Source organism: Fukomys damarensis, unplaced genomic scaffold (assembly GCF_012274545.1).
Source record: "Fukomys damarensis isolate Sample0158 unplaced genomic scaffold, DMR_v1.0_HiC HiC_scaffold_8, whole genome shotgun sequence".
Classification (NCBI taxonomy): domain Eukaryota; kingdom Metazoa; phylum Chordata; class Mammalia; order Rodentia; family Bathyergidae; genus Fukomys; species Fukomys damarensis.
Genome location: NW_022900920.1, coordinates 12,701,213 through 12,728,519, shown reverse-complemented (window position 1 = coordinate 12,728,519; position 27,307 = coordinate 12,701,213). Strand labels below are relative to the sequence as shown.

At 43.0% G+C, this 27,307-nt stretch overlaps 1 protein-coding gene and 1 pseudogene across 2 annotated transcripts in view; one reads left to right on the top strand and one right to left on the bottom strand.

Annotated features, from left to right (window-relative positions):
• Positions 1-27,307, top strand: part of Fank1 (fibronectin type III and ankyrin repeat domains 1) — a 145,734-nt gene that overhangs the window by 104,953 nt on the left and 13,474 nt on the right. For both annotated transcript variants that reach the window (XM_010621002.2, XM_010620999.2), the window contains 4 exons: positions 10,581-10,758; positions 17,853-17,977; positions 24,273-24,354; positions 25,076-25,150. In XM_010621002.2, the coding sequence (XP_010619304.1) occupies positions 10,581-10,758; positions 17,853-17,977; positions 24,273-24,354; positions 25,076-25,150 (460 nt within the window). The remainder of the gene's footprint in view (positions 1-10,580; positions 10,759-17,852; positions 17,978-24,272; positions 24,355-25,075; positions 25,151-27,307) is intronic.
• On the bottom strand, positions 483-10,318 carry LOC104860235 (annotated as a pseudogene).

Here is a 27,307-nt window from a genome sequence, read left to right as displayed (position 1 = left end):
TGCAAAAAAAGAAGGGGAAAATACTAAACTGTCCCAGATTACTCTTTAAGTGGGACCAGCGGGGAGCTTGGACAATTCAGCTGAGTCTGTTCCAGAGTCATTGAAAGTATGCCTTACTTTTTAAATAACAACAACAACAAACGTTTTTCTTGAAACAACAAAGCAAAAACTAGTCCTGATCACTTTTTTTTTGTTTGTTTTTTGAGGCAGGGTCTCTCACTATGTAGCCCAGGCTGGTCTTGAACTCACAGCAATCCTCCTGCCTCAGTCTCCCGAGTGCTGGAATTACAGGCATGAGCCACCACGCCTGGCTCTGATCACTTTTCTGACAATCACAATTACTCAAAATTAACTAGTCCTGGGAGAGGGTGTACCTTTCGGCCTTGTCTCACAGGAGTGCAGGTGGGTAGGTGAAGGGCATTTGTCATTATTGCAGAAAGGAATTTTAATTTTTAATCTTTCGTTTGATGCAAACACTGCTTTCAGTATGATGCACCACCAGCTGTGCAGAAAGGGCTCTGGAGAGATGTTCCCAGCAGCGCACACCTGTGGCTCTTCTTCGGTTCTGGAAGTCCCAGGGCAGCTAATCTTGCTTTATCAAACACATTCTTTAGGTCTTTCTGTATGAGCACGGAACACCATATACCTGACAGCAGTCAGATCAGCAGTCTCTGTTTGTTCTTGGCAAGTTTCTCCATAGTAGAAGGATCATCTCTGAGATCAATATGGGTCCCAACAAGCAAGAAAGGAGCCTTTGGACAGTGGTGAGTTATCTCAGGCATCGACTTTTCTTTCACATTTTCAAATGAGGATGGAGAGACCACTGAAAAACAGACTGGAAATACATCTGTTTGTGGATAACTCAAGGGTTATAATCTGTCATAATCCTCGTCCTGCAGTATCAAAAAGCCCAAGAGTATATGGCTCTCCACCAGTCATAACTGTGCCTACATAGTTGTCAAAAATGGTTGGTACATATTCAGATGGAAACTTGTTTGTTGTATAAGATATCAGGAAACATGTTTTACCAACAGCACCCTTGCCCACAGCAATGCACTTAATTGTCCTGAGTGTGGAAATAGTTTAAATATTTCAAATTTGACGTTGACCTCAGCTTCTCCTCTCCTGTTTTTTGACTGCATGTGTCTGCTTTGTACTCGTTGGTGTTTTTGTTCCCTGCTCATCTCTTAGCCTTCCTCCCTTGGCCATTTTGCTTACACACCTGTGTCCTGGGGACCCAGAGGGTGTCCCACAAATGTGCTGAATGAAGGGGAGTAAATAAACCTAAATAAACGTGGTTCATGATGCCTGCTCGACCCCAAGAAGGTGGACAGAGTGAGCCAGGGTGTAACTGAAATGTCTCATGCTGTGATGCGTCCACACTGACTTACTCTTGATTGATTTATATCAGACTTGTGGCTGTCACATACCTGTAAGTACGGTGAGTGAGGAAGAAAGGCTGACAGTATGTTCAGCTGGTTTTTTTTCTATTAAGAATAAGTACAAAGGGCTGGGGATTTAGCTCAGTGGCGCTGTGCCTGCAAGTTCAATCCTTAGTACCAGAAAAAAAAAAAAAAGTACAAGCACCCATTTAAAAATTTTTTTTTTTTGGTACCAAGTATCGAACTCAGGTCCTTGCGCTTGCAAGGCAGGACACCGAACCGCTGAGCTAAATCCCCTGCCCCAATTTTTTTCTTTTTCAGTGGTATAATGCCAAAAAATCAGCCATGATTCTGTTAGTTTGTCTTTCCTTTTTCTAAATTATTTATTCTCTATTTTGTATCATTGTAATCATAGGGTACATAAAATTTCACATTCTTCCTTAGTGTATGAAACATACTTTGTATACACTCTGCCCTGCTCTTAGTGGCTGCATGTGCTTGCATTAAGTTACCTGCCCAAGTGATCCTAAAACATTCCTCATACTTGGGCATTTAGATTGCTTGCAGTTGTTGCTATCAGTGGTGCTGAAATGATTCTTTTTGACTCTTACATTTTCATTACGTGTGTATTTAAACATCAGGAAGATGGGATAGCACATAGGGAGATTAAGGACGTGGTTCTAGAGACATGTTTTCTGGGTTTGAATCCTGGCTCTGATGCTTCCTGAGAATCCTCCCTGGCAATTTATGTGACCTTTGCATATTGACAGTCTCACTTTGTGGGAAATCCTAGCACTTCGTGAGGTTGTTATGAACATTAAATGCATACATGTAAAGAGCTTAAAACACTGGCATGAAGTGAAGTTTCATTAAAATTTAGCTATGAAATTGTCTTGATTTGGGGAACAGCGGATGTGGCGGGAGGCACAGATGAAATAAGATCAGTCATGACTGTTGTGATCATTGATTAAGTTGGGTGGTGGGTATAGTGGGATTTGCGATACTATTCTATTTTTAAATGTGTTTGGACTTTTATAATAAAAACTAAAAGCAGATGTAATATAGAAACATTTTGGCTTTTACCTTTATTTTTTAAATTTCTGAATTATTTTCTTTGGCTATGTTTCTAAGAATGAGATCCCAGCTGGGAGTTGATAATTGCTGTTTAGTGAAGAATGTGCAAAGAACAGCAGAGTCTATAATCTGTAAACACGCTGCTTGAACACAGTTTTATACAACGCTGAGCGTCACCCTGTATTAGCTTTTCTGCTGCTGAGACAGAATACCTGACATCTGTAACTTAGGAGAGGTTTAAGGTGGCTCATACTTTAGTCCATGGTTGGCTGGCTCCAAGGCAGAGACCATGATGTTAGGAGGGCCTGGTAGTGGGCCAGAGCTGTTCCTTTCACGGTGGCGTGAATGCTGAGCACAGAGGAAGAGCGTCAGTGAGAGATGCAGGCACAAGTGCAGCAACTGACCTCCCACTGGACCCCACTGCCGAAGAGTGCACTCAGCTGTGGACTTCAGTGGGTTAATCCACTGGGGAACTCGGTGGCCCCTGATCCAGTCACCTCTCCAGGAATCTCGGTCCAGGCAAATTGAGGACTGATTAGCACACTGTTACCTGTTTGTCATCCAATGTTAGAGATAAAATGATATCTCACAGTTGTTTTAATTTCCGCTTTTTGATTACTAGCAACTCAGGGCAGTTTTTAAATTGCATTCAGTGGGGGCTATCAATTTTTAATTTTTACAGTATTAACTTCTACATGTGGTCTCTTCATCTGTTAGCATTTTATAGGCCTCCATTTTATAAGAGCAATGGAACAGCTTGGTGGAATTAAATTTATTTTAGCAGTCTTATTTTTAAGTGAAAGGAGAATCTGCCATCACTGTGTGACTATTTTGATATTTGATTTAAACATTTCTTCCTTAATATATATTCAGGGCAAAAATTGATACTTTTAAAACTTGGAATGTAGGAATGTTTATGATCTTCATGGCATATTGATTTTGAATATGTTTCTGATTTATGGTTGCTATAAATATAAGGTCAAGCCATGATAAATCGCACTGAGGTGACAGCCACCCATGCTCCTTATATAGCATTCCCTCGGTGTACAGCCGTATAGAGCCGTCCTCATTTGGACCATCTGCCACAGAGGCCAGGCTGCAGATGTCCCTCATGAATGAAATTTGATATCAGTAAATTTTCAGGAAGAGCAGGGAAACAATATTTCTATTTTATGGTGTCTATATCATGAGTATATACAACTTTCTCCCTTCATTTCCCACTTTTCAAGATACTTATCATAGTTTCTAATTCCAGTTCAGAGTATGATCCATCACAGTCTTCGTTGAAGCTTTTGAAAGATCAAACTGGCTATCATAAGGATACTGGGAAACATTTTTTATTGATTTGCCTTTTGAATCTTTTCTTTTGGGATTGGCACATTTTTGTCATGTCAATGATATTGTTGCAGTCCTTTTAAACTAGCATGCTACAAAATAATACTGCAAAGTGGATGCCTTAGTCACTTCCCCGGTCACCAGAGAGGTTCACTTTGACTCACAGCACAGAAATGGCATGGTAGAAGGGCCTGTGGCAAGGAAATCTGCTCATGTCCCAGTAGCCCCAAAGCAGAGGGGGAATGGAAGAGCAGGGGAGCAAGACATACCTCTCTGGATTATGCCCCCAGTGCATAATCTCATCTTGCAATGAGGTCCCACTTCCCAAAAGCATATTTAGCTCTGAACTCATCAGTGTTTGTGTCTATTGCTAAGTACAGCACCCCTATGACCCAGCCACCTTCCAAAGCCCCACCTCTGAGCTCATGGGTATATTGGGGGGACATTCTAGATCCCAACCACAATAATAGTTTACTTAAATTTTATAGCTTTCTGCATTTTCACCTATACTTTGTAAGCCATAGCTTTTTATTATGGGTTCCTGACAGACTTGAGAGGCACATTTTATGCCAATTTCTGAGTGGCTGTGGAGACTGGATGGTGACAGGGATAAAGCTATTTAGAAGTTCACATTTCTGTTAGCATTTTCAAATGGCATCAGGAGCATAAAATTATTTTGTCAGATTTATATAAGAACTTACTTACAAAAATCCTTTATGGTGCACAAGACACATGGGAATTCTCCTATAACTGTGCGTTTGAGGTATGTACTTCTTGTAGTTTTGGGTTTTATTTATTTTTTTTCATTGAGAAACCATTGAGACAAAAAAAAAGTTGGAAAAGCCTACCAATTATTTAAAAGAACCATGCAAATGGAACATAATGTCTTGTTTACTTTTGGTTGGTAATCTTTGCAAAAGAGAAAACAAATTTTAAGCTTGAATTTGTGATATGAGGTTGCATGACTGGTTATCAGACTTAAAATAAGTAAAGAAAGTATCTTTTAAAAGAGAAAATAGTTTCATATATTTAAATAAAACATGAAATTTGTCTATGAATGTATATTTGTGGACGTGGATACCTTTTATAAAAGTTGGACAAAATTTACACTCTTTTAGGAATTGTTTTCATGTCTAATGATAAGAGATAAATGAAAGTTTGCAGACACTGTAGTATGAATAAATAGCAAAAGGGTCAGATTTTAATTTTCTTATAAATGTTGACTTTTGTCACTTTAGGAAAGATGTTACCTGCCTGTTTCACAGCCAGTAGATTAAATCCCAGGACAGGGTGAACCAGGGACAGAGTCACAGGTACACATCCCCCTCCTTGGTCTTCTAGGTGTAGAATAGAACTTGGGAGCAATCAAATTTACAAACACAGGAGCTTGTTCAGGCTTGGAAGTAAAGTGTTCAGTGTACTTTCCCACCACAGGGTGTCTTCTCAGCCCCAAGTGTAGTCTTTTCAGATATGTCACTTACTGCTTCATTGTTTTACCCCCATTCTTTAACCTGTCCCTGTCCGGTCCCTGTGAGTTTTGCTCCTCCACATCCCATATTAAGCAAAAGGAAGTGTCTGGCTGGCCTCTGTACATGCTCAGTGTCTGAAGGTGAGCATCGCCCAACTTCTCTGGCCTCCACTTCTGGTTACCGTGGGCATCTCAGGGCGCTTCCTTTCCAGGCAGTGGACTCCTGCCACTCAGCAGCTGTGCCCCAGTGCTGCGAGGAAGCTGCCTGAACCCCATGGACAACATCCCTGGGTCTCTTCTAAACACTTATATGGCTACCCTTTGCTCTCCTTTTTGGGCCAAGATTTTTTTTTTTTTTTATCATTTAAAAATTTTATCAGGGTTAAATCTGATTTAAAATGGTTTGAGGAGATCTGGAGAATGGGCCATGAAACAGTAGACTTTTCATTCTGCATCTGCATTTTCTGTCTGTACTCTTATGAGACAGTAGGGAACAGAATCACAAGGGACTCCTTCCTGAGCTGCACCATCTGCATTAAAACTGGTTCTTCCAGTTGCTTCTGGGTGATCTTGGACAAGTTACTTAATCTCTCTCTGCCTCAGATTACTTATGATGGACATAATAAAAATGATCTGTACACTGTATAGAGCCGGTAAATATAAATCTGACAAAGGTTGAATGAATAAATGTGAAGTGTCCACTGGCACAGACAGTCACATAAATGCTGCTGCTGCAGCTGCTGCTGCCGCCACTGCCTCCTTTTTCCCAGTGGCTGGGCATGTGACTTGGCATTTCTCCAGCTCTCACAAAGCTTACCTGTCTGCTTCATGAGTGTAGTGGTGTTCGCACTTTGGCCAGTGACCTATTAGTGTGTCTCGGGTTTTAGGACCCCGAAGCAAACACCCCAAATAATACGTATATTAGCAGGTCATGACAAAACTTCCAGAACTGTTTTTTATCAAAAACACAAATTATGTGGGTATAATGTATGCATTAAAACACACTTGTTAAATTGCTATAGGTTGATGGTAAAAGAAAGCAAAAGCAAAAAAAAAAAAAAGAATTTATGTCTGTCGATTATTTCTTGGCAACCTAAAAATAACTAGCTCTTACCTGACTATCCTGGTCTGGTCTGGCATTAACAGCTTTCTGTACTGAAGTACAAGGTGATGGAGGATGTCACTGATGCTCAGTGTCCTGGGCATTGGTGTTGCTGGGAGAGCAAAGCATTGCAAAGGCCCATGACCCCTGTTAACTCCTGTGTGCCTCCTGTGAGCCTCCCACTCACACTGGGTGCTCTCAGAGAGGCCACAGTACCACTGTGTTCGAACTACTTAAAAAAAAAATACCAAAAAGGTTAAGTGCCAAAAAATCAACTTTCCAGGTCTCATCCAGATTCTGCGCTAGACCTGAAGGGGTGGTGACCAGCAAGCAGCAAGCATTCTGACGCCATTGTGAGTGGCAGTTGCAAGCATGCCTATGGCCTGGTCTGGTGGTGGTGGACCTGGTGTGGCTGGGGTCGAGCTTGTTGAGCAAGCTCTCTTTGTTATCTCCATGTATCACTGATAAGAGCAAAAAGTGAGATGCTCCTTATGTACCTGGAATGTCATCTGTTTACTCCGTCTATAAATGTATGAGGAGCCGTTTGGTTTGTCCCTTTGAGATTTGCTATTAATTTAGAATGTCTTGCCCATCGTGGTTTCTAATGGGATTCCAGACCAGGTATATTTGGAATTGAAATACTCTATTAGTGGGCTTCTAGTTATGTTGGAAGTAATTTGTAACAGTTACCATTATGGCTTAGATCTACAGCGCTGCCCCAAAGCCTTACATGTTTGGAGGCGGGGCTGTTAGAAGGTGATTGGATTTGGAGTCGCTAGAGCTGACTGGAGGTGGGGCACTGGGAACATGACCTGGAAGGGTCTGTCTCCCTCCCCAGCTCCTCCTTTGGTCCTCTGCTTCCTGGCCACCATGACATGAGCAGCTTTCTTCCACTCAGACCCCTCACTATGCCATTTGTGTCTGAACCTGCTAACTACAGGGTGAAACTTCTAAAACCGTGAGACCAAATGAACCTCTCCTCCTTCAAGCTCTGTTAGGTATGATGTCCCAGTGATGAGAAAACAACTAAGGAGGTTATGAATCTCACTGTCTGGTTTCAGAGATCTCTGAAAACAAAGTGAGTGACTCCCCATGTGAGTCCCTGCAGGAGCCCTGGGATCAAATGAAACGGCTCACCGAAGGGTCCCTGTCTGGCTTATTTGCATTGGCAAATTGGCATCAGTTTCTCTAAGAAAATGTGCTATAGGAGTAAAGTAGATCATTTATTTTCATCATTGTTTTTTGAAAATATTTCAACCCTACCAAAATTATTATAAACAGGAATCCATCCCAAAGTCACATCATACAGGTTTCTAATGTGAACATTTGTATGTCTTAAGTTTTTTTTTTTTAAGAACATGAAACCTTATGAGTAGAGTGGCGAGACAACTTTCCCACCCCATCCTGTCTCTGCTCTTCCCTTATGTCTCTGTGAGGGTGATTCTTCCCTGCAGTCTCATGATATTTTTAATTTTGTTACCCGGAATCAAACTCGGGACCTTGTGCTTGTAAGGCAGGTGGCAGAACCACTGAGCCAAATCCCATTAGGGGTTTCCTTTTGGAACTTGCTTTTTCTGCAAACATTTTGAGATTTATCTAAGTCGATGCACATACAATTACTTTCTCGTAGCTCCAGGATAGGATTCCTTTGCATGAAATGGACCATCATTTATTTAGATGCTTTATACACGTTATTTGATTATCCTAAAACACTTTCAGGAAAGTATTTTTGACTCTGTTTTACTGCACAGATTCAAACTCGTGTTTATCCAATTCCATCGTGCTTTCTATAAATATTTGGAAAATACATTTAGGAAACATGGGCTCGCAGGCTGCCCCCAGAAACATCTCTGTGATCACAGTGTAAAGGAAATTGTTGGTTGTGTGCCCTGCTGGCCTGGGGCAGGGGAGGCTGGGGCAGCCCTGTCTTCCTCTGTGGGAGCACCACAGTGCAGGGGGGCACTGGGGTCTTCAGTGAGCAGCTCGCCAGCTGCGTGCAAGATCGGCTCAAGGGAAATACAAAATTCTTTCTTTAAAAATGATCAATGTGGTAAATCAATGATATATTTGAGGTTCAAAAAACAGTGGAGATACAGGGACAGGTTTTAGAAGGAGTGAAAGACACTTGAGGACTCAGCCCTCAAGAAGCCCAAAATGTAGCAGGGGAGACAAAACTACTGCAAAACAGCAATCGCATGCTAAGCAACTCGGTGTAAATTGTACTTTTTGTCTTTTACAAAAATAGGACAGTGTATGTTTTTCTCCATACCTTGAATTCTCATCTAGCAGTACCTTACAGAAATCCTCTCAAAGTATTTACCGCAGGACCAATTTACTTTTAGTAGCTGTAAAACTGTGTAAAGCATTATATGTTATGGACTTCATAATTCATTTATAGTTTCCTTTATTAATGGGTTATGGGTTAATCATTTTTTTTCCTGCAATCTGCTAAAGACTGTAGTAGTTAAAACATCCTGTGCATGTGTCCCTGTGTGCTCTGGTTCTCTAATTTCTGGGGGAGAGATTGCTGGGGCTGGATCAGCTGGATAGAAGGGTATGTGTATTTGTACTTTTAACAGTACTCCTATATTGCTTTCTTTTTTCTTTGCATGCCTACCTACCTGCCTGCCTCTCCTCCTTCCCTCCCTCCCTCCTTCTTCTGGAGATTAAACCTAGGGCCTTCACGCTGAGCTGCACCTCCAGCCCTTTTTATTTTTTACAGGGTTTCACTTCGTTACTGACTTAGCCATGCTGTGCTCCAATTTGGAGTCTTCCTGCCTCGGCCTCCCAGAGTGTTGGGATTATAGTTGTGCATTACCACACCCAGTTTGCTAAAAAGGCTATGATTTGTATTTCTCCACAGTCAGTGCATGAGAATGTCTTCTGCCTATGTTGTCACTTCTACTAGTAATGATTTTCAAAGAGATGGACTGGGTGTAAACTTATAGCCTGTTACTACCAATTTCTGTCAACACTGGAATACGAATATTTTTCATACCTAGTGGACTCTCAAGTTATGACTGACCTGATATATGAATAACATGGGTTATGAAATGGAATTTTAGTTTTAATTTATGAGCAAAGTCTCGAGTTAAGACCCTAATGCTGGCCGTTTTTGCTTCCAGATAGTCTCAGATACAGATTTAACCTTTGAAAAGTTCTGGAAGGAACATGACAACAACCTTTCCTGTGTGAGGTTAATTGAGAACTCCTGGGCCAGTGTCTCTCTAAGGACACTGAGGTCCGTCTATGCCTATACCTCCCTGAATGTACCCGATCTCATCTGATCTTGGAAGCTAAGTAGGGTCGAACCTGGTTAGTACTTGGGTGCGAGACAAGAACACTGAGATCTGCCTGTATACAGGAAAGAGACTTTGAAGGCTGGGTGGAGGAGCCTGAGCCTTCAGCTGACCGACATGGGTAACAACCAGACCTTGAGAATGAAGAGTTTGTAAGTCAAGGGTCCACAATAGTATGTTGGCTATTTGTTTCTTCTCTTTTTCACTTAAAAATACTTTTATTGGTATATTTTAGGTATCCGATATAAAGACATTCATCGTTGGAAATTTGTACCTTTACATAATATATCTTAATTCTTATTTGTTTCCCATTCCCCTGCCCTCCGTTCAACCTCCATCCCTCTCTGTTTACAGAGACTTTGTTTCCATTTCTTCATTTTCTCATGTTAATTTCATTCCCTACTTTCTGTTTCTGTTCTTTTTTGTCCTGCTATTATACTTGGCTTGTGATTAACCTTTGATTTTCTTGTCTTGGTTACTTTGTAAGAGCTGCTGGTATAGAATAGATGTCAGTACCTGTCATCTGTTTCATAAATATTCGGACAAGATGCAGCTTCTGTCTGTTGGCTTTATCTACCAGCCAGCCCACCAAAGCCCAGTAGCAGCAAACTGAGTGAGCTTCACCAGCTGAAAGAGCAACCTGCTTGGTTTGATTCATTACCCAGGCTTTTGAAGCGTCTGTGAGTGACGTACAAAGGTGTAGGGATGGTGCAGTCTGCCTGTGGAAGGCAGCCAGGTGCTCACTGCACCAGCTAGCTTGTGTCCCTTCAGCTTTTCGGGTGTTCAGTACTCATCTGTGTGCAATGTGGGGATCAATTGAAACACTGAGCAGCAGCTCGAGTCTTACTCTGCTCAGCCTGCTTCTCTCTTCCTTATGGAAGTGGGGGCCCTGCAACTGTGATTTTTTTTCTTTTTTTAAGAAATCACGCCGTCCTCAAAGCCTCATCCACCTGTTGTGGGCAAAGTGACGCATCACAGCATTGAATTATACTGGGATCTGGAAAGGAGAGCAGAGCGGCGAGGACCTCAGGAACGCTGGCTTAGGTTCTCGATCGAAGAAGAAGACCCCAAAATGCACACTTATGGTATCATTTATACGTAGGTGCAAATTTGAATTGCTTACCATTTTAGCTTTGATTTCCTGATTATGTAGAATGATTTTTATTGTTTCTTAAAAAGCCACTGCCTTTTTTGCTTGTTTCTTTTAAAGACTTGCAGGTACATGCCTGTAGTCCCAGCTACTTGGGAGGAAGGGATAAGATGGTGCTTTTAGCCCAGGAGCTTGAGACCAACCTCTGAAAAATAGTCTTAAAAAAAAAAAAAAAGCTAGCAAGCATCCTATGCATTTTATGCTCTTTTATTATCCGAAAACAAGCATTAGCAGTAATTTTGAAATTAAACCTCCTATACATTGAAAGCTTCTTTGGTTTCTGAAATATTTTAATGGTATATTTTTATAATTCAAAATGTAGAGACAGAAACAAAAGCTACCTTGATGTAGTTCAAAGGGATTCCCACCAGGCTGTTTTGTTCATAGAGGTGGGAGGGGACCCTGTGTTGTACAACCCACACAACTTCTCCGATCTCATGTCATACCACGGGCTCCCTGTCAGTTCTCTCCAACAAACTGGCCACCATCCTTCAGCCTGAAGCAGGCCAGGCTGGTTCTCATGTCAGGGCCTTCATGGCTGCTTTTTCTTGAATGCATCCACCCGCATTCCTCATTTCAGGCTCTCGTTCCATGTTCCTCATAGCATTGACCTCTGTTGGAGTCATCGAACTTGTTTGCTTGCCCGTGTTCTGTGGCAGCATTTAAATTCAACGAGAGCCAGATGAGACTGCTGCTGCATAGTGCTCTGTCCCCAGCTCCTTGGTAGCATCACCAGGCAGGTGCTGGGCCCACAAAGGGTTTGTTGTATGACTGAATAATTGCAGTAGGAGATATCAAGAAAGAGGTCACTTTTTTCTTAGTCTTCTTATCAGCTGACTTTTCTTTGAGAGCCCTACCACTTGCCAAAGGGCTGATTTTGGAATACCAGCAATGAGATACAAATGTGTTTTTTCCTTAAACTCTTTATTTTGAGGAGCTTAGAGTTTCACATCCTATTGGAAGAAATACTACAGAGACACACTGTGTACTTCTTGCCTGTTTCCCTGATGTCTCAGAAAACGGCAACACGATGTTACAGCCAGCACGGTGACACAGGTGCAGGAGAGATTCAGCACATCCTGTCACTTGTCCTTCCTTTTCTCCAGGTAGCACTTTGATGAAGTACTGATGTGGGGCAGACCCGGTATGGTCCTCCCTGGCCAACTTCTCCGATCTCAGGTTACGGTTACTCATTCACTCTTAACTCTCATCAGCTTTCTTCATCTGTGTACACACAGACACACACCCACCCATTCATCTGTGTACACACAGACACACACACACACACACACACACACACACACACACACAGCCCACTCACTCTACCTGTGCCCTGCGTGGTAATGTGCCCAGCATTTAAGAAACGTTTCTTTGTACTTAAAAAAGAAGGAAGAAGAGAAAACATGTGAAATGCAGTTACCATATGAGAAGAATTCCTGGCTTGACCATTTGAAAATGTTATTTTAATTATGTCATGTATTCCTCTGTAAAAGTAGTTTCCCCTCTCAAAGCATGAATTATGATATTTTAAGTATTTCTATGGAGAAAGAAAAAGATGTCATTTCTCCCCCCCCCTTCCCTCCGACTACGAGCCATGCTTGGTCATGGTGTGTGCTCGCACACGCTCTGAAGGGTGTTCCTGTACTTCCTCTTGGCTTTTGGCTTTTGCTAAGTGGCCAGGAAGCCACCTTCTCTAGAGAAGCAGCAGCCATGTGTGCCAGCCTCCAGCCATTTACATTCTCCCCAGAGTCCTGGCTGCTGTGTGACCAGAGGAGGTTCTCAGATGATGGCCTGGTGGAACGGACCTGGCAGAAATGCCCAAGTCAAGGTCAGAGGTGAACAGCCTGTGTTCCTTTGGAGGGTCGTGCAGCACAAACTTTAACGCTAGGTGGCGGAATGAGACTGTCTTACTCTTCACCTCTTTGGTTTAGTTGTACCATTTTTTTTCTAGATATCACTAACTAGCAGATGTCTTCCTTGTGAAAAGTGATTACCATCTGACATTGGGCTTGTGGGTGTAGGAACTTCTTTCTGACTTGTCAGTTTCTGTTCCCGTTCATCAGTTTTGAGTCCATGATATTATCACTTACACTGGCTCCCCCAATGGTTGTGCAGAGCCAGTCTTTTAGTTACCTAGTGTTGTGAGTTCTCCTTTGTGAAGTCCTCCCTCCACCCCCTCCCCAGGAGGCTGGGGTGTTTTACTCTACCAGGATGCAAGCTTCATTTTGTCACCCTTTAGCAATGTGTCCCCAGGCCCTAGGACTCTTCCTAGGACATTTGTGGGTGGGATGAGTTGGCCTTACTCCTCTTTTCTTGCCTTCCAGCCTTTTCTTCTGTCTTGTAGATTAATTTTCTTTTTAATCTTCATTTTGTCAAATGACCCACAATGGCTCTCCTTTGCTTGGAGGAGGAAGGTCAGACTCCTTAGATTAACATTTGTTGCTTGCAGTTTGTCCACAACCTGCTTCTCTGTTGCCTCTTATTTCTGAGTACGAACACTGCAGCCAGATCCCTTTCCTATGTTTCAACTGTACCTTGACGTTTTCTGCATGTGTGTTTAGCTGTTCTGTTTGCACAAGTTGTCCCTATCACCTTATAATTTTTCCTGTTCACATCAGGTTCAATGTTTACTGAGAAGCTTTCCTTACTGTCCGTTGCCTGGCCCTTAAATCCCCATGACAGTTGGTGCCCATATTATGCCTTCTACCCATTCTATTAATGTGAATTACTAAGCACCCGTGATACACCAGATGCTTTTCTGGATGCTGGCAGCGGGGCACTGGGGATAGACAGATTCCTCATGGTGAAGGAGGCAAACGATAAATAAGATACAAAGAAAAAATACATATTCATACATGCACACGTATATGTATACACACATGAACACCTATATCAGGGGGTGATAAGTACTAAAAACAAAAAACATAGGAAGAGTTGGAGTTCTGTGGTAAGATGTTCTGCTGTAAGAAAGTCCTTCCTCAGAAGAAAACTTGTTTGACACTTCCTGATGTAAGTGGTGGAGATGTCGGGGGGCGGGGGGCAGCGTTGAGGTACAGCAAGCAGCAAGTGGGAAGGAAGCCTTGAGGTGGGAGTGATCGGTGGGCTCCAGGAATATGGAGGAGAGGAACCGGGTGAAGTAGTGAGGGGGCATGAGAAGCAACTGCTCAGGTCTTTGGATGACCGATAGATGCCTGGCTTTTACTGTAACCTGGAGTAGATGGGGAAAGCCGAAGGAGATCGCTATGCGAAGGAGAGTCATGATCTGCTTTATGTTTTATGAAGATCCCTCTGGCTGTGAGTTGAGCTCAGGCCATGGGGAGGTGAGACAGCAAGCAGCAGAGAGGACTAATTAGGAAGCTTTTGCATTAATTGAGGTGGGAAATAACAGAACAGTATGAGAACTGGTTGGATTCAAGAGATGATTTAGGGATTTTAAAAAGTTTGCCAGTGCATCTGGGCTTTATAACTGGAATTCCGTCTACTTGGGCAATGGAGACAGGAGTATAGTGAGACCCTGTTTCAAAAAAATAATAAATAAAAAATAAAACATTTGCTTGTGGACCTCATATTAGGCCTGAGAGAAGGAAGGTAGTTAAGGGAGAGTGTGCATGTTTGCTTCCGTGTACACACACTCACACACACACACACACACACACACACACACACACACACAGGACATACCCCATCCAAACCACAGCACGAACCTACACTTGATGAAATCACCTACTCATAAGAATACAGGCTGTGTAAGGCTGAAGTAGTTTATAAAAGTTTTTATTTTTAGCCCATGTAATTTTTCTGAATATTTATCTTGGTTGTAGCTTTTATGATAAGTATAGTTATATCTTCTCACATAGTGTATTTCTTCCCTAATGCCATTGGCATCCCTTCTTCATGGTCTCATCATTTCTTTTTTGTTGACACACATTGTTTTCTATTGCTGCGAACCCAGCCACCCCAAGCTTAGTGGCTTTAAGCAAAAACAAGCACATGTTTGCTCATGGTCTGTGACTTGTGCAGCACGGGGGAGGCTCATCTCTGCTCCATGTGGTTGTGGCTGGTGCAGCTCTGTAGGGCTGGGAGGAACCAAATGGCTTCATGTGTCCTGCCTCAGTAGGGGGGCTGGGATGGTAGGAGCTGACTGGGCTTCTTTATCTGTTACTGCCTGCCACCTTCCAGTGACTCTGTCTTACAGGTGGTCTCTCTCTAGCAGGGAAGCTGACTTTCACCCATAAGCGAGTTCCAAGGGCCTGAAATCAAGAGCTTCAGGCTTCTTAAAGCCCAGGTCCAGTGCCACACAGCTTCACTTCTTTCCCCCTTTGTCTTGTTCCAGGGGAGAGGAACTCTGGTTCTGTGGGGAGAGGCATGGGCTCCTGCAAGTTCATGACTGACATGTGCCAGCAATATGACTCCCTGCCGGTGGGGAGAGAGATGTGCTCTGGCAAAGATGCTATCCAATCAATGGCTGAATCCACCAGCAAGGAGGAGCAAAGTGTAGCCACATGGCCAGAAGTGCCTAGGATGCCAAGTCTTTTTCCTTGGCTCTGTCAGAGCTGTGCCCAAGAAACATTGAGATTTTTGTGCCCAGCGGTCTTGGGATAAAAAAGGGAGCTTCCCATGTTTAGGGCTTTATTTCACTTGGAACTTTCACATTTCAGATAACCAGTAAAGGAGAGAGACACATAGGAGAGAGCTTTGGTAAGCATTTGCAATTTTTAAAAATGGTTCAAGTAACATTCATTGTTGGAATGTAACTGTACTGTATCCTTAAAATGTACCAATAAACTCAATTAAAGCTGAAAAAAAATGGTTCAAGTATTTGGATTTCAGTGAGGCTTCTCTCCAGAATGGGCCAAATTCTTCTGCATCCTACATGCTTGCCCTGGTGAGGGTACTGAGCCCATCCTTCCTGGGTGATAAATGTTCTTCCAATCCAATGTTCCTTTTTCAGACTGTCTGGAGACACTTGGCTGTCTTTCATGAGAGTCCCTCACCCATGTCTCCCTTGACATCAGAGAGATTTTGCTAGAGGACATTCTCTTGGCATCCCCCCTCCCCCACCCACTTCTTGCAGTACAAGAAGCAAGTTTGGCAGAGGGACTTGCAGGGCCTTCTGGATTCTTCCTTTGGGGTGCTGTTCCTGCTAGAGTGGGTGGTGGTGTCTAATCTCTAGCCATATTCTTCCAGCGGACTCTTGGGGTGAGTGAGTAAAGCTGTTTGAGTAATCAGTGAGGTGCTAGCAGGATCATCTCCCTAGACCTGAAGCCACGTGTCCAGGTGGGCTTTCTTTCCTCATTCATGATGCCTGCTCCATCTCAGCCTAACTCAGCTGTCCCTTCCTCACTATCCTGGCTACCACACTTGTGGCCCTTCTTAGAAGGAAACAAGTTTAACCTACTATTCTCTGCTTCATCTCAGTCCTGAGCTGGCCCAGGGCTGCCTCCTCAGGCTGGCTTGAAAGAATAGGCACTACATATGTTTGTTGAGTTGCATGGAGGAGAACTGGTGTTGCATGTAAATGTTCTTGAAAATACTGATTGTAAGTCTGAAAGTATGGTTTTAGCCTCTGTGGAAGGGAAAAATGGAAACAGGAAAAAAAAAAAAAAAGGAAAAAACAATAGTAAGCCTGGAGTACAGGGGACCATGGGGAGTTTTGAGGGAGGAAAACAAGGACTAGATTGAAACAGGAAAGAAGAAAGACCTGGAAGTAGAATCTCTGCCACTTTCCCCTCCTCTCCCCACTCACAACTCAAGCCTTTACAATATATATTTATTTTTCCTCATTAAGTTTATTAGTACATTTTAGGTATGCAGTGCAGTTACATTCATCATTGGGATCTCGTTCCTTTACATGACAGGTCTTGTTTCTCATTTTTCCCCTTGTCCCTGCCCTCCCTTCACCCCCTCCTCCCTTCCCTATTTTCAAATACTTTATTTCCACTATTTCATGTTTTATTTTCCCTTATTTCCTCTCACCTACCCTTCCCACTTCCCCTACATCTTTAGCCCTTTTCTTCCTATTTCACATTGTCAATTATACCATTAGGATCTTATGTACCATTATAGTTTTTCACACCGGAGAAGCCTTTGCAATATTTAAAGGAAAAACTGAGATACAGATTTCGAAAAGGGGTATCTGGAATTTAGTCAGATACCAATAAAGATGTTGGGTATCAAAGGGAAACTGAGGTTGTGGACAATATTAGGCAATGCATACCACTCTTTACCACCCTTGGAGGTCTAATTGCCTAGAATGTATGCCAAGGTGAAGCCAGGGACCTGGGACTCACCTCCCAAGGGAGAAGTGCAATCCCACCAAGTCTGGTGGATCCAGTGTCCTCTGAGCAGATAGGCCAGCCACTTGGCTGCATTTCTTGTGCTCATTTTGCATGGTCCAAATTATTAGGTGCAGTGTTTTATCCTCTGGAGGTGTGTGGATTTCCACTGTGAGCCTCTAATCAGATTTCTGTTCTAGAACCATTCAGCATTTATTGCCCATCAGCATTGCTAGATGAACTTAACGAGGCTGCATGATGTTAGAACTCTTTCTTATGTGCTCCCTGATTGTGCAGCTGCAACCCACTGCATGCAATCCTGCATAAGTCTTCTTGAGATCCTTTCCCTGCAGTAGTCTTTTGCCTCAAATAGCCCACAGCCACCTCGCAGATAACTTCACCCACTTGAAGATTCCACTTGAAACTCAAAAACAATATGACTGCCTGTCTTATCTTTCAAAGGTGAGACCTGGACATTTGAGGATAAGTGGCATGGGGTATCATGGTTATTTGTCCAAAGAATAAAATGACATGCCAGCTATGTGCAAGGCACAGGCTCAGCCATGTGGGACAGAGAAAGCACATGCTGGGTAAGGTAGAGGTGCCACATGTGACCTGTGCTTGTTACAAAGGAGTTAAAAAAACAGATCAGATCTGTGCTAGAAAGATTGTGCCCAAAAGTCACTTACACTTGCTGCTGTCATAAACTATCAGAAGGTTGATGGCATCATCTGGTGTTATCAGCATGTGTGTCTCTTCCTGTCCAGGGGATATGCAACAAAGCATACTGTCGAAGGTCTGGAACCAAGAACACTGTATAGATTTCGACTGAAGGTCACCAGCCCCTCTGGAGAATATGAGTACAGCCCCGTCATCTCGGTATCTACAACCAGTGAGTACACAAGTGTTCTGTGCACATTTATCAAGACATATACGAAGACATATACCAACAATTTAGAAATTAAAATATTCTGCAATTTTTTCTGCCTTACTGGCTGCAGAGAGAATTCCATTTTTAAGCACTGTGATGATATTATTTATTGCCCGGGCCTGGTCATAACATATAACACAAAAGAAATCCAAGTATATTTTCACAAATTGAGAGAGCTTATGTTTGTGACAGAACTGTACTGTTTGTGCACCTCTGCGCAAGGGTGGAGCCATCTTCCTCAGGAGATGGGCTGCAGGGGGTGGGCTGAGCAAGCTGCCTGTTTGAAGGTCTCTGGTGAGGAGGTGTGCTCACAGTCTGTCCACTCTGGAACCTCAGATTTCTGGGTACCGTGAGTGAGGAAGTGTGGTTGTGCTGCTCCCAGCCACTGGGTACCCTTGGAGGGAGGGCGTGCAGAGGGAGTGGCCAGAGAAACCAGCTACGATGCCTCAGACCACTTCTTTCTTGCCCCAGTTTTACCATATCTACTGAGATTTTTTTTTTTTTAGTAATGGGTATAGTTTGTTCCCCCCACCCCCAGGGATCAAACTCAGGTCCTTGCACTTGTGAGGCAAGTGATGGAACCACTGAGCTAAATCCCCAGCTGAGTAGTGGGGAAGGAACCCAGAGCCTTGAACATGCTAGGCAACCAGTACCACTGAGCTGCATGCCAACCCTTTTATGTTATTGTGAGATAGGGTCTTGATAAGCTGCATGGGCTGGCTTCAGACTCACGATCCTCCTGCCTCTCAGCCTCCTGAGTAACTGAGATTATGAGACTGATATTTTAAGACATTTTAAAATGGATATGTCCAGTGTCGTCTTTGAGCCAGAATACTGTACAGATTAAAATGGTCAGACACATCCTTTGTGGCCCACTCACTGGCAACACAAGTGAGACTTTTTTTGTGTTGCATTAAGGAAATCTTCCTTTTGTTAGTGATATTTCAATTTCATTCAAGTTGGCATTTGACTTGTGTACATTTTCTGTGGGCTTCAATGTGTGCTTCGGCATTTACTCATGAAAATTTTTGTGCGGACTAAAGATAATTTAGATTTTGGGTTAGTCTGTGGTACTTTCAATTCCAAACATGGCATGAAGAGGATTGGATCTCACTTTAGCAAAGTGAGAGTTTAGTTAAAGCTCAGAGCAGGGATCCTGTATACATTCCCAAATGATGCTCAGCTAGCTGTGAAAAAAAAAAAATGTAATTTCAAGGAGGACACTTGAAGTGAAATGGTCGATTATGGAGACTCAGGTCAGGAAGGAGGGCCAGTTTGTGAATATGGCAATTCTAAAGCATTTGCTTTTATAGGGAAGATGTTTGGCCTCTGGCATCCTTAGGAGGAATTGAAGAAGGCAGACTGGTGGAGAGAGTCAGTGAGCTCTTTGCTAAAGGAAGACAAGGGTTGGGGAGAAGACTGGGCAATCACCTTGCATTTGAACAGAGCCTCTCCAAGGGACACCCAGCCAGGATGCCCTCCCAGGACACCTCTCACTTCCTTCAGTCCTACTGCTCCCCCAGCCCAGGTGCCCACAGGTTCTACGGCACTCCTACACTCATGCCTCTGCCTCTCCTCTCTGGAAAACCTGATCCCCGGCTCTGCCTGTTGGATCTGTTCCTTGGACAAAGTTAGCTTGGGGGCAATTCCTTGGGTAGCTTTCCCCTTCCTGCACATGCTTCAGCTCTTCCTCCAGTCCAGAGCAGTGGCTCACCACCTCTAACAACACTTCATGCATTTTGTTTGACATGTTTGTCTGCCTTTTTGACTTGTACCTACAATGTGTCCTCCTGGATGTTGAGGGGGCTAGGTCAGCCATCCCCACCATAAGGGAGGTCCTTGATGGATGGATGCATGATGAACCAAGGCGCAGAGACAGATTAAGAGTATGAAAAAGAAGCACTGGTTTTCTTGGCTTTGTATTCATGTCTATTTTGAGATGGATCCATTTCTCACCAACCAGGGTGAGTCCACATGAACCTGCCCGGTAAGGCAAACAAAGCTGTTTCTGCAACCAAATATGGTGACTTCATAGCATAACAAAGCCGGAGTAACTCCTTGACCTTCTTGCCAGAGTTTACCAGAGTTTACGTGGAATTGGCGTTCCCTGTGAAGCTCTTTTAGAAAAGCAGTGAGCAGCCTAGCTCTGTCAGCTGAAAAGCGTTATGCTAGTAGGCAAGTGTGCCTTCTCCTTGCTGAGCTGAGTTTGGAGAGATAGTCATAAAGGTTGGTGCAGGCATTTGTCTTTGTGGTCCCACTGCTTCCGTGGGTAATGACACACAGCCTCCTGTTGGGTTTTGGATACGTTGGTGACCAGCCAGGTGTGCTGGGTTTTCTCCACCATTCCACTGTTAGTCTGCCCCTGGCAGCCACCCCAGCCTGCTGGGTAGTTAGGGATCCAGTGATCTCTTCTTTCTGCCCAAAACAGGCTCATGGCTCTGTTGGCTGGCTGTTGGCTCTCTCATTTATTGTTATATGTATAATATCTGATGCAGATTCTTTTAAGGAGACAGATCATGCTAACAAAAGAATCGAAAATGTGCACATGACACTGAGCATATGAAAATGCTTCTGTGGGTTGACAATTTGCATTCAGTTTGAGAGCATTTTAATCACAAAAGCATATACTTTGTTTGAATAGAGTATGCACAACTTTTTTTTTTTCCTTCCCAGGTAAAGTGCTTAAATGAGGCATGCAATTTTAATCAGCTGGGCCTTTAAAAAGAAAGAAAAACAGCTGCTACTTGTTAATTGGCAAATATCTTCTCCAATGAGCTCATGATTTATTCACTGCTTCTAATAAAGACCTAAATTCCATCAAGGAAGGTGTTATCATCATATTGTAATATCTGTGGGCACACCTGCAGTTAAATGACCTCTTACAGAGTGAGCGATGGCTTCCCAAAGACCACCCTGTCTGCCCTCCTGGCTCTCCTCGCTCATGCATCCCATCCAGCTTGGGCAGTCCTTTACAGACATCTTCTCCAAGAGCAGCATCGGTGTGATTTTCATAATTACAGCCCTCAGAGTAGACACTAGAAGATCAAACCCAAGAAAGCAAAGGCCTAACATTTTGAACTTACTGTTGGCCTTTTCTTGGGACAGACCCACAAAGTCTTGAAGAGTTTTTGGGTGAGGGGAGTAGAACACAGCTCATCCGGGAATTGTCTTCCTGTTTGAGGCTCCTGGCTCTAGTGGGAATAAAGGAATTGCCACTGTGCACTGCAAACAAGGGCCTTGTCTCTCCTGTATCTTTGCCAAGTTTATTCAAACTGTGAGACTTTTCTGTGCCTCAGTTGATTTACATGTATTCAGTGGAGATTTGTAGATCTTCTTTACCTTCCTGGGGACAATGTATTTGAGGGAGGCGGTGAATGCTGAGAAGGAGCCCTTATACCCTGGTTCACGCAGCTTCTTTTTGCTGAAACTCGGCAAGAAAGGAGTGATGAACAATTGTATTGCCTTCCCTTCTCTTGGTGAAGGATCTGTTTGTTCCCCCAAAACATTGTGAAGCCCTGAATGCCTTTTGCAGAGTATGAAAGAGGCAACACCTTTTTTAGTTGTATCATAATATCAAAGTACCCTGATCCTTGCTGCAAATAGTCCTTAAGCTTACAAGCATAAAGTGGGCTTATTTCATTTCTGCACATTTGTGTGCTGCAGAGCTTCCTGGTGTGGATATGCAGAAGCATTCACATCAGGACATCTTTGCTGCATGGGTGAGATGGGTGATGTGGAATGCAAATGGTCAGTGCAGACCTGGTGAGGTGCTTGAACCCCTCAAGAACTTAGCATTTTTTGAAGCTTCTTAAGCATCCTTTTTCACACTTTTGAGAGGGGAATTGCATTTATTTAAGATGATATCCCTTTGTATCCAAATGTTCACAAGGCTGGAAGTATACAGAGAATTGGCCAGATACCTTGGCACTTCTTACACACTACAGAGAAGGAGTAGTGTGACCTTAGGGAGGACCTGACGCTGTCTACCTCTTCACTGGGTGAACTTGGACACCTTTCCGTGTCTGTTTGTGTGGCTTGGAGGAAAATTTAAGAAGCATTGTACAAGGTAATTAGTAGGATTTGATTTAGGCTAGGATGCTACTACACTATCAAATTAAGAAGAGATAGAATGAACTTTGCATCTTGCTTCTGAGTCTATCCAGGTGACCAGCTTCATGGGGCGGTGGGAGTTTGAGAGTTACACAAGCGGGGTTGTTGGTGGGATAACAGACATTTACAGCGATGTAAATCTCTACCCTCTGGGAAAGAAGGAGGGGAAGGGAAACAGTCTCTTGGTTTATTTTATCCACCTAAAGTGTGGATGGGTCACACACTGGTCAATTTTAAGCCCATCTTCATCTGGCCGAGGGTTCTCAACCATGGAGCTCTTGGCATTTGGGGTCTGGATAGTTCTTGGTTGTTGGCAAGCTGGCCTGTGTGCTGGAGGGTGTCAAGCAGCATCCTGGCACCTCTCTGCTAGATGCTACTTGAAATGCCCCTCAACTGTGAAAAGGAAATGTCACCTAACATCATCACATGCCCTTGGAAGTAGAAATGTGTCTCTCCTTTCCTAGTCCCCTAGTGAAACTACAGGGTGGGCTAGACCTCATTTGGAAGACCACAGACAGCTAAGGGTCTTTGCCTTTGAGGGTTTATCATGATACCTTTATATGAAACTTTTGATCTAAAATATGTGTGGAATGATGAAAAGGAAGTAAGAGGTGGCTAAAACATCCTTTAGAGATTGGCAAACTCTAGCAGGTCACAGTTGTTATAAAAACAGCTTTAAGTTGTTGTAGATTGACTCATTTGAAAAAGGGTCAGCAGAGGCATTGTGATAGGGACCCCTTTATTCTTTGGACTCACAGTATTCCCAGTTTGTACAGTGCCCGCTTTAGTTTGCATGGCTGCTATCTTCTGAGGAAACCAGGAGAAAGGAGCTCCTTTGCTCAGAAACTGATGTCCCAGACAGATTGGGCATTGTGAGAAGCAGGAAGTGGGCAGTTGACTCACTTCTGCCTGCTCTATAGTACAAGGGAGGTAAAGCAAGTGGTGAACCCTGGAGGCAGTCTGGGGTACAGTGCAGATGATGGGGTAGGCATTAGCTAGTTTCTTTTAGGATTTAAAAGTGACAGGTTGAAGGTGGGTACTACAGTGGAAATCAGAATGGAGAGGACTCTGTCCCATTTTCTGTAGGACCTCAGTGCCTAGAGTATGACCTGGTATGTAAATTACCCCATAAGTATGTGTTGAATGGATGCATGAGGCCTTAGAGTGAGGATCGTAATCTTCAAAAGCCATTCTGGGGCAGGCAGATGGTGCAAGGATGGGCACTGATGCTGGGAACCCAGGTGGACCTGAGGGAAGGGTGAGCTGCAGCAAAGGATGATGGCAGCTGCTACTACCATCACTCCGACCTTAGGAATAAGTCCATCTAAAGTATTTACAGTGCCAGGGTATGAAATATGAAGGAAATGAATTCATCAAGTAGATGTTTTGAAAAATGGGCTGCTTTCGTGTGGCCCTTTATCCCCACACTCTGCTCCTGCGGATCTCTCTTCCTTGTCATCCCTGAAAAGTCCATATTCCCTGTACAAAAGTCCCCAGACTCTAATTTCCCACTAAACTAAGTCTCCCATCTTCCTCAGAGTTGTTCTTCTTGCCCTTCACTACTTGGCAGGCTTTCTCCCCAATGGGGTTTTCTCATGTGCTCACCTCCCTGTGGGTACGAGCCCCATCTGCCTGCACAAGCTTGGGGGCACGTCCATCAGATTCCTGGGAAGAATGGACAAGTTCCACTTCAAATGTCAAATCAACTTGTCCTTTGTTGTTCAAGAAGTTTAGCCACTCTTTAGCCAGGAAAACTAGCACATTGTGACAATTGCTAAGCTTTTCCTTGCTGTTGAGGCATTTTCTAAGCCTTGTGAAATCTGAAAGGGGTATTGCGAAATGTCACAAAGCAATACTTTATAACTTGACAATGCCAATGCCTCAAGCTGTTAGGTCAGTTTAAATGTTCTCTTTACAGGTGAAAATGAGGTCTTTTGCAGTGAAAGGAGCAATTAAATAGGAAATTTAGATTAAAAATCTATTTCAGATTTTAAAAATTTAGATAAAAAGATCTATTTATAGGAACAGCCTAATGTCTTCTTGGAGGTGAACAAGAAGCATCCACTCTGAGCCATGGGAGAATACAGCAGGAATGAATCTTCTTTCCTTACATGTTGGATGACTGCTTTCCATCTAATTTCTTTAGGAGAACCCATAAGTAGCGAACACTTTCACCGAGCTGTCAATGTGAATGATGAAGATTTGCTCATTCGAATACTTGAAGGAGGGTGAGCATTCTCTGCCAGCTTTCTTTGTTTTAATGTCCCTGAAAAGAATAGAAACAAATGATGTAGCTTTGTTTTCCTAAAAATTCCGATGCCTTTTAAAATGCCTTCCAAACTGATGTCAGGTGACTGATAATGAGTCAGCAAGGCTTAGTTAAAATGATCATCGAGCCCCATGTAAATGTTAATCTGTAATTATTTAATGAAATTTATAAGTGTATAACTGTGTCATATCGTATTCCCCAAAATAACTTCTGTCCCTTGCTTATATGGGACAGCATTTTGTCAAATTTCACCCCCAAATGCTCACATCTAATTCTTGATGAAGCCACGACATCACTAAGCCAGCTGCTTTCTAATTTAGAAGGTTGGTAGACACTAGAGGAAGGAGGTGTGATGGAGTTGCTGCAGATGAGATGTTTCAAGCTGCCTTCCACATGCAAAAGTGGTGTCCAGATTCCTTTTGAATTAGTAGTTTGAGTGCCTCAGAAGCCAAATGGCTTGTGAATTTGGGCTTTGTAAATTGAAGAAATGATTCCCACCAAAGCCAAGCTGCAACAGGCTCTTATCACTGAAAGCTCTCAAAGGTTTACCATCCCTGGGCTGGAAGATCTTGAGATTATGATAAAATGCGCTATTTTAGCCAGCTGTAACCATTTGTAGCCATCAGCTACATGGAGCTGTGATAAGCAAGTTAATCTCTTTTCTCTGTGTTTTCTCCAAGCCATGTTAAGGTTGATGTTCCCAATAAGTTTGGCTTCACTGCTCTGATGGTTGCTGCCCAGAAAGGATACACCAGGTACAGCTCTCCTTTGTTTATTTGAGTGAGTGGTTGAACTCTACTTCCCCATCAGGATGGAGGATGGGAGGGAGCAGGACTGTAGGGGAGCCTAGTTCTTTTTCTCTTTTCTAAACTGTCCCATATAATGACTTCTGAATTCAGCTGCTTTTATCATAAAGTTAACATTGGAGGAAAGAAAGTAAAACGTATAACCATATCAGGGGAGAGACACCATGTATCTTGTATGTCCTGGGAAAATTAGTTATTAAAATTTCAATTTGTTTAAAACAAAACTAGGTGAAGCACATTCTGCAATGCAAATTTCCCCGAGAGGTCGCTAAAATATGATTTTGATAATTTCGATGACACATTGTTTTATCTGTTTTGCAGAGTTAAATATGAATGCTAACATCTTATTTTTTTTACCATATTTATGTTTTAATTACAGCACCATTAAAGAAATAGAAATATGTTTTCATTTTTTGCTGCCATTTGAAAATATATAAAAATGGCCTTTAAAATGACCAAGTTATTTTGATAATCCAATTTGTATCATGTGGGTTTGTTAGATTTTAATGAGTAATTCCTATACTGTAAAGGGTAGAAAATTGTCTGGTGAGAAGCATCAGTTTCCACTTTTGAATGCAGATATTCCTCATTTAACAACCTACTGTTTAGTGACTGTGTGGACTTAACGCTCACTGCTTGCACTTACACATATGGACTTAAAACACAGGAATGTGAGGGACTGTGCAGCCTTATGGTGTCTGCTTTTTTTTTTTTTTTAACAATAACAGTTTTATTAAAGGTAGGAAATGAAACAGGCTCTACAGAGTGAGTTTGGGTCAAATAAAAGGAGGAAACGAAGTGCACCCTACAGCATGAGGCTGGGCCATTCATGGAAGAGAGAATACAGTGGCGAAAGCTCAGTGTGGATGGATCATTCTTGTTGTGTCACCAACTTCTCAGGCTGTGATACCAGCTCTGGGCCGTCCTGTCAAACACCTGCTCCAGTTCGTGTGAGAAGACCACATGTCGGGCTTTGGGAACTCTTCTATCCGTGTGTCCTGGGATTTTGTAATTTTCAGGTGATGCCTAGTTCCCCAGCCAGCTTTGCCACTCTCTAATCTCCTGCTCATTTCCCCCTGAGAAATACATATCCCCATAATTCTTTATGGGGTGCTGAGGGAGTGGAGGTCTCTGTCTTCATACAGCTACTTCCTACGGAAAGCAGCAGTAGACCCTACCTACTGGGGATTATGTGCGCCCTTACTACCTTGGGGTGTTGTGGTTCACTGGCTGGGTTGAAGAAAACAAAACCTGTCAGAAAATGAGGAAAGAGTTAGTGACTGTTGAGCTGTGTGAAAGGAAAAACTTATACCATGCAGCGAGAGCCACATGCTAGCTAATTAGGTCAGGTGGACCTGACATATTCCCAACAGATCAAATCTGTTTTAGCCTTTGTCAGAATTTGAAAATTGCTCCCAGTTTTGCTAGTAAATCTCTTCCTAGCAAGGGAGTTAGAACAATGTTGGACAAATAGAAACTCAGGGTTAAACATTCAGCCTTCAAAGTGACACATCAGAGCAGGAGTAAAGAATCTCTGGCTAGTGATCCCCTTGACCTCAACTATGGCTATAGATCTAGAGGAAGGTTTTCCAGAGAAGTGAGTCAAAGCAGAACTGTAGCTTTTCTCTTTTGTCCCTTCTGTGGATCCTAATTAGATCCTGAACATAGAAAAGGCCATGTCCAACAATTGGGCCACAGGTGTTTGGGTTTCCATTTGAAGGTTTTCTAATTTATGCCAAATATCTGGGGCTAACTAATGGACAAATGAAATGATGTCCCACCAGTGCTTTCCCCTCCCTAGAAGATGGATCAATGTTTGTATACTTACAAAAGACTTTTACTGCTTGGCTACAGAAGATAGCTGGATTTTCCTCCTTGCCCTGTATGACACTGCTCACCTTATCCTAGCGAACAGATTTCTGGATGTTCCTTTTCATTCTCAGAGCTCCACCATATCGGACATAGTTTTCCACCCCTGACTTGTATGATCATCCTAGTTTGGTTCTGTGTTTGTTTGTTTTGGGGGACTTCTGCTCCTCCTCCTCCTTCTTCTCCTTCCCCTTCTTCTTTCTCCTCCTCCTCTGTCGTTTTTTTTTTTTTTTTTTT